Source organism: Emericellopsis atlantica (genome assembly GCF_019669845.1).
Source record: "Emericellopsis atlantica unplaced genomic scaffold F5Z01scaffold_20, whole genome shotgun sequence".
NCBI lineage: Eukaryota > Fungi > Ascomycota > Sordariomycetes > Hypocreales > Bionectriaceae > Emericellopsis > Emericellopsis atlantica.
The window spans coordinates 1-10,857 of NW_025764722.1; the positions used below are offsets into that span (position 1 = coordinate 1).

The 10,857-nt window shown below is 53.6% G+C and overlaps 4 protein-coding genes across 4 annotated transcripts; 3 read left to right on the plus strand and 1 right to left on the minus strand.

The window, feature by feature from the left end:
* Window positions 1-1,525: 1,525 nt before the first annotated feature.
* On the plus strand, window positions 1,526-2,819 carry F5Z01DRAFT_744179 (RTA1 like protein-domain-containing protein; the record flags this gene model as incomplete). Its single annotated transcript, XM_046266912.1, has 3 exons — window positions 1,526-1,970; window positions 2,021-2,530; window positions 2,689-2,819. Exons 1-3 carry the CDS (start codon window positions 1,649-1,651, stop codon window positions 2,817-2,819), a joined length of 963 nt encoding a protein of 320 aa, XP_046116496.1. The 5' UTR covers window positions 1,526-1,648.
* A 1,148-nt stretch (window positions 2,820-3,967) lies between these two features.
* On the minus strand, window positions 3,968-5,263 carry F5Z01DRAFT_638076 (uncharacterized protein; the record flags this gene model as incomplete). The annotated part of the gene is made up of 1 exon (XM_046262341.1): window positions 3,968-5,263. The coding sequence occupies one exon, from the start codon at window positions 5,261-5,263 to the stop codon at window positions 3,968-3,970; it is 1,296 nt and encodes a 431-aa protein (XP_046116497.1).
* Window positions 5,264-6,102: 839 nt separating this feature from the next.
* Window positions 6,103-7,589, plus strand: F5Z01DRAFT_217468 (chitinase). The gene is made up of 4 exons (XM_046258188.1): window positions 6,103-6,298; window positions 6,346-6,444; window positions 6,498-6,547; window positions 6,592-7,589. Exons 1-4 carry the CDS (start codon window positions 6,144-6,146, stop codon window positions 7,572-7,574), a joined length of 1,287 nt encoding a protein of 428 aa, XP_046116498.1. The 5' UTR covers window positions 6,103-6,143; the 3' UTR covers window positions 7,575-7,589.
* A 418-nt stretch (window positions 7,590-8,007) lies between these two features.
* Window positions 8,008-8,681, plus strand: F5Z01DRAFT_217470 (uncharacterized protein). Its single transcript, XM_046258189.1, has 2 exons — window positions 8,008-8,153; window positions 8,213-8,681. The coding sequence occupies exon 2, from the start codon at window positions 8,233-8,235 to the stop codon at window positions 8,641-8,643; it is 411 nt and encodes a 136-aa protein (XP_046116499.1). The 5' UTR covers window positions 8,008-8,153; window positions 8,213-8,232; the 3' UTR covers window positions 8,644-8,681.
* Window positions 8,682-10,857: the final 2,176 nt, after the last annotated feature.

Sequence of the window (10,857 nt, forward strand, 5' to 3'; positions counted from 1 at the left end):
TTCGAAACGCCAGATATTTCCCAGATTGCCAGTGACTCAGAAACGCCAGAGGCCCAGCGATCGCAGCCCGGCTGCCGAAGTCGAGCGCACTATTGGCATACAGGATATCTTCAAGAACGGACAGTCAAAGTACAAGATCACCAGAAATCCTGGGGACAGCGAGAATTGGTGGATGCTATCGTGTGAGGAGCATGATAGGAGGTTCAATAGTCAGCGAGCACTCACTGGTGCGGGGATACACTTGGCTTCTCACCACGGCAAAAGGAGACGGACAAACGAAAATGCCATCAAGATTCTTGGTTACAAGGGCCTGAATTGCACTCCGGAACTGGTGGAGGCAAATAATCGGGCATTGGTCGGCTTTCTTAGTAGAGCAGTGTAAAGCGGGCCTGCGACCTTTGCCGCACCGGATTGGAGTTTCGACGTGATCTAGGAAGTGGAAAATTGTGTTGTGTGATAAATAGGCGTCGTTCGCAGATAGTATTCTGAGCTATATTCACGCTTTGATCACGTACATGAGCGAGAAATGGCGTCCAAAAGACTCTTTGTCTTATCCGGGGTTTCTAAGCCTGTATCTTTTGTCGTTGTTCATTGCCCACCCGTCCTCCTGCAGTATTCTTCATAATACAATTTATCCCCAAGAACTTTCACTGCCATCTTGGGGCTTTTGACTCCGTGGCATCGTGCTCGTCGTCGGTATTTCTTGCTTCGGTGAATCTTGTGTTGCGCCGTGTAGACGACCGTGTTGTGTTGGCGTCCAAGCTCCATGACTTCTTCCTCTGTATGAGGGTGTGTAAGGTTCAGGTGAAAGAAGCCGACTGTCTTGTGGGGGTTCGTGAAGGGACAGGTTGTAGGGACCTCGTCCTTTGTTATACTCAGACGTCGTGGGGTCGCCACGCGGGCGATTTTGTTTTCACGCAGCCCCACCCACGGGTGTAAGGGCCTAGCAGTGATCATGAGCTTTGTTGCTTGGAATGTCTCGATGTGGCAGAGCCGGATGTCCGCCCACCCATCATTCCTTGTGATGCCGACAGGGGTCGAAGCAGTATAGTTCTCACACTCATTGCAAGTGGAGTACGTGCCTGTTCCTGAGTATCTAGAAGTGGTCGGATGACCTGAGGGCTAGCTGGCGCTCCTAGCCATCTGAAACTATTGGTATAGAGCCATGGGGTTGAATACCTTGATGATGACCAGGATAGTAGCAAAGGACCTCAAGCCAATTCTGCTGGTTCTTTCCACATGGCGCAAAGTCGAACTGCGTCGGTTTGTGGCTGATCGCATGCCGCGGCAGAGGAACCATCGCATCATTGGCAAACGATTCAATATAGCCACAAATAGGCTACCCATGGATTCAAAGGGTACTCGTGATTTAGCGGCTGGCCAATTTCGTTGCCAACCAAGGTGCCTACAGGCCATACCTCTCAACCTGTTATCCTGGCATTGTCCAGGTGTGGTCCTGGTGGTACCTTACAGGGACGTCACTGTAGCTCTAAAAATTTGCCTCGTGAGCTCCGGATGTTGACATGTCCTGTAGAGCCTTAACTGCGGCCACCATCCGCATTCTTTATAGATTGTTGCGCTTGTATACGAGCGGACCACAACGTTGTCAACGTCCCTCTGTACCTTCTCCTCATCTCATACGATCAACATGGCCTCTAACAACACAGACTGGCAGGGCCCTCCCCCTCCTTATATCATCACGTTTGGTAGAGACTCTACCTGCACGCTGGACCTTTGTCCCCTTGAATGGAGCGTTTACCGTTACCGCCCTAACCTAGCCGCCAACGTCATCTTCGTGGTTGCATTCGCCATCATCGGCATTGTCCATTGCTTCTTGGGATTCCATTGGAAGAGCCCGGGCTTCATGACGGGGATGCTGCTCGGCTGCATCAGCTCCGTTATTGGCTATGTCGGGCGCATCGTCTTGCGGACCGACCCGTTCGCCTTCGAAGTTTTCATGATCCAGATCAGTGAGTGCGTCTGCGTTCGTCAAACGAGACCAGCAGCTAATTGAGGATAGTTTGTCTGACTATAGCCCCCGTCTTTTTCACGGCCTCCATCTACGTGACGCTGTCCAAGACCATCGTCCTGCTCGCTCCGGAGCTATCCCGCTTCAGGCCCCAGCTGCTGTACTGGATCTTTATACCTGCCGATATCATGTGCCTCGCTCTGCAAGCTGCGGGTGGCGCCATGTCCGTCTTGGCGGACAACAGCCAGGCCGGCGTTGACATATCCCTGGCTGGGCTGATCCTTCAAGTCGTTGTCATCATCGCCTTTGTGGCGGCCTTCGCCGATTACATGCTCCGCTACTGGCGCTCCGGGAAGATGCGCGCCTTCGGGTGGAGGCTAGGGGTATTCTTCATCGGACTCTCAGCTTCCAGCATCTTCATATTGACTCGCTGCATTTACCGCGTCTTTGAGCTGAAGGATGGCTACGACGGTGATCTCATCACCCACGAGATTCCCTTCATCGTTCTGGAAGGTATCATCATCGTGCTAGCCTCAATCGCGCTTATGTGGGGACATCCTGGTTTGGCAAGCAAGGCTCTTCTTGGTCGTAGGTGGATGGACATGGTGCGTGGATGACGAGGGGCGGGCGGGGTTCTGCGCCAGGAGCGTGCCTGTGGCCGCATTCCGGATTAAAGAGCTCGACCCGTATTCAAGTTCTGCTCAGTTGCGCCAACATAGAGCCTCTGCACCGTCTTGCCACTCTACCTTGGAATACTGATTTCCTTGTTTTCAACTCGTCGGACTGTGCGCACAATGGCATCCGATCGGCTTTCGGGCATCAGAATGGCAGCAGGCAGGCTCCAATGTGACGCGATGATGCACTACAGACCCGGTGGCCGAAAGAGCGAAACTAGTACAAATATAACCTTGCCTCGTGTCCGGATGGTAGGTAGGGCATCTGTAGTCAAGCGCTGGGAGGGTTCAAATAGATGGAAGCCTAGGCCTGGATAGATGCCCGTGGTGGGGTAAGGATGGAGAGGAGATCATGGACCCCATTCACCTATCAATGCCAGCGCCGAAATATCTGAACGTAAATCACCGTGGGGTGTGAAATTTGCGCACTTAACGGTTGTATACAACCGAACAAGAGTAAACAGTGAGAAGAGTACAGTACGTTGGAAAAGTGAAGTGGACACAGTCGCCTCTATACTTGGTTCGGGCGGCGAAGGCAGTCGTCCGCCAACGCTGAGAATGAATACAGGCTGCTGCCTGACTGTGGAGTGACCGTGTCTCGGCGTCCGGAGGAACATAATAAATTATCTTAGACGTACCGTATAAAGCACCTCCTCTCCACCAAAATTGTCGTTGAATACCTACTAGGAGCATGGCTTTCTACGGCTAGTTATATGGAGCGGTCCTCTGGGGATATTTGAGGGGTGGCAAATTCTCCTCGTGAGCGGATATGTTACAAGATGGCTCCTAAGCATAGGGTAGTTAATTCTGCCTTTCCGGTGACTAAGGTCAAGAGCTGCGAAGGCCATAAAACACGGCAATAATCAAGCTGCGATCCATCGCTCCACGTAAGTCCGCGCGTAGGCACTCTGCTACAGGCCCGGTTATTCCACACCTATGATCTATGGGCATATATACCTGGGGGTGCATGCTCCCCTATAGCCTTAGTGATGTTGAGCGTAACGGGCTCCTGCTTGACTGGGATGTTGTCAAGTGTCATGAACTCACACCCCTCGGCAAGTTTTCTTTGTGTCCACCCGACGCACCGTCCGTCTAGGATAGGCAGATAACGCAACCCACCACAGCTCAGGTTTGGTCCCGAGCGAGAGTTACACAGACGCCAAATGCGCATAGCCATGGACACGTGATCTGGAGGGTACGCACGCACGATCGAGACGGGCTGCTAAGAGGGCTGCATGCTACAGTGAGCCTAACTACCAGACGACACGGAAGTCCGCCACTGCGGATCACGCTGTGGCGGTATAGAAAATCCTCCACATCCCTCTCACGGCTGCTTTAAGCCTACGCATTGAAAGTCGAGGGAGTTGTCACTTTTGGCCGGTCCAAACTGCTTGTATGGGTGGACACGGCGCCTACGTCGATGAAAGACCAGGAAAACCACGGCACCACATGTAATTGCCAGAATGGCCGCCCCGCCAACGATCCCTGCTGTGAATGCCTGCTGCCTGGGGGTTGGATTATTGCCACCGCTCTCCAGTGTATTCTCGTTTGGCTCGCGACTGGTGGTTGGAAGCCCATTACTTCCGAACTTGCTCACTCCGTGGCCTATGGTAACATTCGGCGCGTCAGAGCTCTTCTGCGTAGCGGTATTCGACGCTACTTCATCGGTGGCCACGAGCGATGATGTACTGACTGTTGCGACAAACACACTGCTCGTATCTGGGACTATGACAGCCGTGACATCGGACACCTCAGGCGCCGGCACTGTCAAGGGAAACGTTGGGGTTTTTTCTTCCATTGGCTGGTGGACCGTAAACCCTTCTGGCACACTATGTGCAGAGTCCATGACGCTCTCCACGCTCTGCTTGGTGCTGGCGGCCGCCTCGACTAGAGGGCGCTGCAGTGGCGATAACGTGGGTTGTGCTGACAACGTCAGGGACACTCCCGTGACCTTATCTTCAGCAGGAGTCACGGTAGTCCCTCCCATCACGCTCGCCATCGTCGCTTTGTCTGCTGGCGCCGTGGGGGACATATTTGATTCTACGTGCGGCACAGTAACCAGATCAGACTCGGGCGGCAGGATAGAGGAGGGCATAATGACTCCAGTATCGTGGGATAGACCTATGTCCTGAGCCTCTAAAGGACGGTCGGTTTTACCAATGTGGCTTGTTGCATATGCTTCGGATGGAGGGAGATGCTGGTTTGTCATTGTCATGCGAGATATGCTGGTTTTTTCCCGGCTAGGAGACGCGACGGACTTATCAGCTTGCGAGGTAGTGGACTGTCTCACTACACTGGTCTCCGTGGATTCCCAAGCCGTCGTCCAAGTGGTCTGGGTAGAGCGGTGCGATTCTGGGAAAACAGTAGCTTGGGCTCGGTCAGTGGACACTGAAGAGCGTGACGGGGCGACATCATCCGTTACGCCAGTCGACGGATCGGCTGACAATGTGAGTGCGGCATTGGTAGTGGTGCTGTTCACGTAACGCGCGTCATGGAGTCGAGGATACGAGGCATGTGTCGAATGGAACGGCACGGCCGAACCATTGCCACGTTGTGGTATGGTTGGAAGCAGAGCTGCAAGAGCCTGTGCGACGCATGTTACGGAGAACAGATATCTCATCGCTTGGTACTGTCGATTGGCTGAGTCCTTGCGCACTGAAGAGAGACAGGCTCAAGAACAAATCGGCCGTGAGACGATGATAGCCACGTCAATACGAGTAACAAGAGAGTGAGGAGTAGAAAAATGAGAACGTCTGCTACCACTAATGTAAATCAGGCGGCTGCTCATGGATGGTTGATCTTGACCACCAAGAGCAACCTGGGTAACGCAACACTCGAGAGAGCCAGAACAGACAAAAGAGTTTCAACAAACTATATAGCCAATGGTTTGCCGCTAGAACGTAGTGCCTTTCGCGGCAGAACCGGCCGGCCTGCTGCGCTGCACAATACGCGTAGGGCTCGAGACGATCAAGGGATGCATTTAAACTCAGCCTCTTGCTCACTCATCTTGACGCCGCGCTGTGACGTACATCCATCGGGGGTAGAATACCAGCCGCTAGAGCACTCGCAAACGCAGAGAAATCAGCGTCGTCCTCCCTTTGAGTAGGATAGATTGCGGCCACCGACTGACCCAGGCAGCGCCCCACGTAGCCAATATTTGCCTTCATGGCAGGCGGGTTCAGGTTCTAAGAAAAGTAATGGCCATAGGATCTAGCAAGGTGTACGACAAATGTCGAATGGACTGCCAGACGTGTGGCAAGAAGTGTCCAGCATCATTTGTAGAAGTTGTTGCAGCCGTTCAGACCATGTTCTCCTTCCAGTTGTGATGCTGTTGAGTTCCTGTATTGGCCGATTCTGGAGCTCCGCGCACAGATCACCGCACTGAAGGCGCACGAGTCGTCCGAATTCGCTTCATACAAATTTGAATCTCGACACCCTATTTAACCCTGTTGTTGGACAATCGCACTTCGGGGAAGATCCTACGTACGAAAACGTACGAAATGCTGCGCTTAACCCACGTAACCCACGTAACTTCCGTCCTCATCGCCAGCGCTCAACTGATTGCCGGCCTTGACAGCCGCGGCACCGACGATGCTGTTCTTGGCGTCTCGAAAAGCTCTGAGGCGTTTTCTAACTCGGTTTACTTCACTAACTGGTGAGTGTGAGCCCCGTGCTCACGGCTCACGACTCATAATACAAAAGGGGGATCTACGAGCGTAACTTCCAGCCTGCCAGCCTCCCGGCTTCATACGTGACTCATGTCCTATACGCCTTCATGAATGTTCTGCCCGACGGTACCGTGTATGTCAGGCGGGACCAAGGAAACGCGTGAAACGCGTGCTGACGTTGCCCAGTTTCTCTGGGGACACCTACGCCGATGTCGAAAAACATTTCGCTGACGACTGTGAGTGCAGCGATCGTCGGCCGGGGCTCACTAACGATGGATAGCGTGGAATGACGTGGGCAGTAACGCGTACGGCTGCGTTAAGCAGCTCTACAAGCTGAAAAAGGTTAATCGAGGTATGAAGACAATGCTTTCCATCGGCGGATGGACTTGGTCCACCAATTTTGCAGCGGCGGCGTCGACGGAGCAGGGGAGGAGTGTCTTTGCGCAAACATCAGTAGCCTTGCTCAAGGACTGGGGCTTTGACGGTATAGACATTGATTGGGAGTATCCGGCCAATGACGCCGAGGCAGACAGTATGGCTTTACTCCTGCGACGTGTTCGTCAGGAGCTGGATGATTACGCAGCGCAGCACGCAGAGGGCCATCGTTTCGAGCTGTCTATTGCAGCCCCTGCTGGACTTCAGAATATTCAGCACCTTCGCCTCGCCGAAATCGGGCAGATCGTCGACCGCGTCAATCTGATGGCGTACGACTATGCTGGTTCCTTCAGCGACGCCGCCGGCCACCAGGCCAACATCTACCCCAGTGCGGAAAACCCTGAGTCGACGCCTTTCAGCACCCAACGCGCTGTTGACGCATACATTGCAGAAGGCGTCCCTGTCGGAAAAATCATCCTCGGCATGCCAATTTATGGCCGAGCGTTCACCAGCACAGTCGGTCCGGGCCATACATTCGGCGGTGTCGGCGTGGGCAGCTGGGAGGAAGGCATCTGGGATTACAAAGAGCTTCCTCATGCGGCAGCCAAAATCGAAAGGGACAGTGAGGTTGGTGCCTCTTGGACATACGATGCCGCTTCGCGCACCATGGTCTCATATGACACACCGGCCATGGTTCAGGAGAAGATCTCCTACGTCAAGGAACATGGTTTGGGAGGCGCCATGTTCTGGGAGGCTTCCTCCGACAAGGGCGGGGCTGACTCGCTCATTCTCACTGCTCGGGATAGCCTAGGCTCTCTGGAAGACAAGCGTAACTGGTTGAACTATCCCGGCTCCGTGTACGACAACATCCGGACTGGTTCAGTATAGGCAACGGCTTGAACCTTACGGTATGGGGAACTAAAAGTCGGCAAAATAATTCGAGTATGAGCAATTGATATAAGCAAGCGCTCGGCAAGGTGGCAAGATTGGAGGAAAGCATGGTGAAGAGCCGAAAAGGTTACTAGTAGGATACAAAGGTAAAGTGCGGAGCGCTACCCGAGGCAACCGCAAGGCGAAAGATGGAAATTCGTATATCGACAGAAATCGAAAATTTGCGCTCCAACAACACAATTCCAATGTAGAAATTGCACGCATTTACACCGATGGGAGTGGCACCAACAGTCACGTTGGGGCGGCCGCGGCCGTGCCCACGCTTGAGACAGACGGCGTCAGCACAAAACGGGTTCAGTTACGCGGCGGAGCTGAGAGGAATTGTTCTAGCACTGCACATGGTACTTTATATACACAGAACAAGCGTTCCTCCCGGCACGTGCGCCATCTTTACCGACAACCAGGCTGCCATCCAAGCGATCCAGAAACCCGAGACCCGTCAGGCCAGTACATTCTGGCTGACGCAATCCAGCTACTGGACGAGCTCTGTGCTCTAGGATGGGAAATCCAATTCCGGTGGGTCCCAGCACACGTCGAAGTACCCGGCAACGAAGCGGCTGACAAAGCAGCAAAAGCGGCGGAACCCACCCCCGAGATGCTAGAGGATAGCAGCCTACAAACGCTCATGGCGACCACAAAGTACACCATCCGCAGTGGATCAAGGCGTGGGAAAAGGCCAAGCACGGAAGACTGCTGTTCAAGCTCGGAGTCCGACCGGGAAAAGACGTGCTCACTGTACATATTGGCACACACAGAGCGATTAGCTCTGTCATCACACAGATGCGCACAGGCAAGATCAGCCTGCGGGCATACCTTTATGCCACCAACAAGGCCAACGACGACAAGTGCCCATGTGGGTACGGACTGCAGACGGTGCGACATATCCTGCTCGAATGCAGAGACTGGACGGACGAACGACAACAGATGTGGGCAGGCAAATCTCCATGCGTTGACATCAAACGGGTTCTCTGCAGCTCGTCAATGGCAGTCCAAGCAGCAAAAATGATGTTAAGGACGGGCCTGCTCGGTCAATTCCGGGCGGTCCCATCCACCGTACTCAATATAGAGCGTAGACGAGTGAATTAGGTCATACAGAAGGTTAGGAGGCCAGGAAAGGTCTGACAAGTCAGAGATATAGAACAGCTAGAAGGACTATTAGTATGGGTGCCCTTACTCGGAGCAGATGGGTTAGCAACAGTGTGCGTATGGTCATGTGTCGAGCAGGACAATTCTTTACAGGAAAGGCTTTCTAAAAGCGAAGGGATGGGGCTACCAGTATTTATAGCGGTACGCTGCATAGCTGCCGATAGGGCGGCTGGGTCAGTCTATGAATTAATAATAATAATAATAATAATAATAATAATGGGTTTCAGTCCTGGGCCATATCTCAGTCCTGGGCCACGTCTCAGTCCTGGGCCACGTCATAGTCCTGGGCCACATCATAGTCCTGGGTCTCAGGACGGAAACAAACCCCAGGCGACGCACAACCAGAAGGACCAGGGCAAGCACACTTACAGACATCATCACCGTCGCACCACCCTCATGACGGGACGCCAGGAGCTACACATTCTACAGTACAACGTCTAGAAGTCGCGAGATATCGTCCTAGCCAGCCTGTTTCGAAATAACAGGGTTCTCGAGTACGATATCTTGGCAATCCAGGAACCCTGGCGTAATTCGTTCATCGACACAACGTACCACCCGCTCAAATCACACTTCCACCTGATGTACCTCGCCGACGGCGGGACGAGGGTCTGTTTCTATATCAACAAGCGTATAGACGCTGCTACCTGGAGTGTCTCATACATCTCCAAAGACATCATCTCGCTACAAATCCGCGAGCCCCAGTCTGGCAGATCGATTCAGGTTATCAACGTCTACAATGAAGTAGGAACCGACACCCTCTCTACCTTGGACGAGGCGATCGGCAAAATAGACCCGCAGGACGAGGTGATTATCCTCGGAGACTTCAACCTACACCATCCAACCTGGTCGGCAACACTTCGACGCACTGGCGACCGACCAAGTGCCAATCAACTCCTGTCGATCATCGAGAGCTCTCATCTACAGCTTCTCACAGCACCCGGAACACCGACCCACCGATGGAAAGACGGAGAATCCACAATCGACTTGGCTTTTGCCTCGGAGGATCTCGCATCCCGTGTAGTCCATTGTATTATCCTACCACACATCCAGAGGCTTTTTCATGCATGCCTTCGACTCGGGTACTGCCCAGCACATTTTCGAGATACCATCACGGTCGTTCTTCGAAAACCAGGCAAAGACGACTATACTCAACCAAAGGCATACAGGCCAATTGCCCTCCTCAACACGCTCGGGAAGGCGCTGGAAGCCGTCATGGCGAACCGCTTGGCCTACCTGGCGGACACCCATGGGCTTCTTCCCAGCCGTCATACTGGAGGTCGGAAGCTCGCGTCCACAGAACACGCCATGCACTTTCTTCTCCAACGCATACATCGAGCATGGTCTGAAGGCAAGGTAGCCTCGTTACTGCTACTCGACGTGTCCGGAGCATACGACAGCGTATCTAAGGAAAGGTTGTTGCACAACTTGAGGAAACGCCGCGTCAGTATGGGGATTGTGAACTGGGTCGCCTCATTTCTCACCAGTCGATCGACCAGCCTCAAGCTCCAGGAATACACAGACCCTTCGACAGCGATCCAAACCGGCATCCCGCAAGGCTCACCTATCTCGCCAATCCTATATCTCTTCTACAACGCCGACCTCATTGAGGCCTGCAAGACAAGCGAGACGGAAGCAGTCGGGTATATTGATGATGTGTCAATTCTAGCGATCGGCCCGACGGCACCACGCAACTGCAAGACCCTCAAGGCCATCCACCGGAAGGCTGAAGAATGGGCATTGAAGCATGGATCGCAGTTTGCCCCCGCAAAGTATGAACTTGTGCATTTCTCCAGAGATCCTAGTTACAATACCACACACGCCCTCCGCCTCCCACATGCCACGATTACAGCGTCACAGTCCTGCCGCTACCTTGGACTCCAGCTTGACACCAAACTCCGGTGGGGTCACCACCGCGAGAAGATGGAAGCAGCAGCTACGAAGAGGCTGTCCGCTCTGTCAGCCTTAGCGTCGTCTACCTGGGATACAGGAACGGTCAACCTGCGGCAAGTGTATCGGGCTATGATTGTGCCGCAGATGTTGTACGGCTGCTCTGCATGGTACGCACCAGGCATCG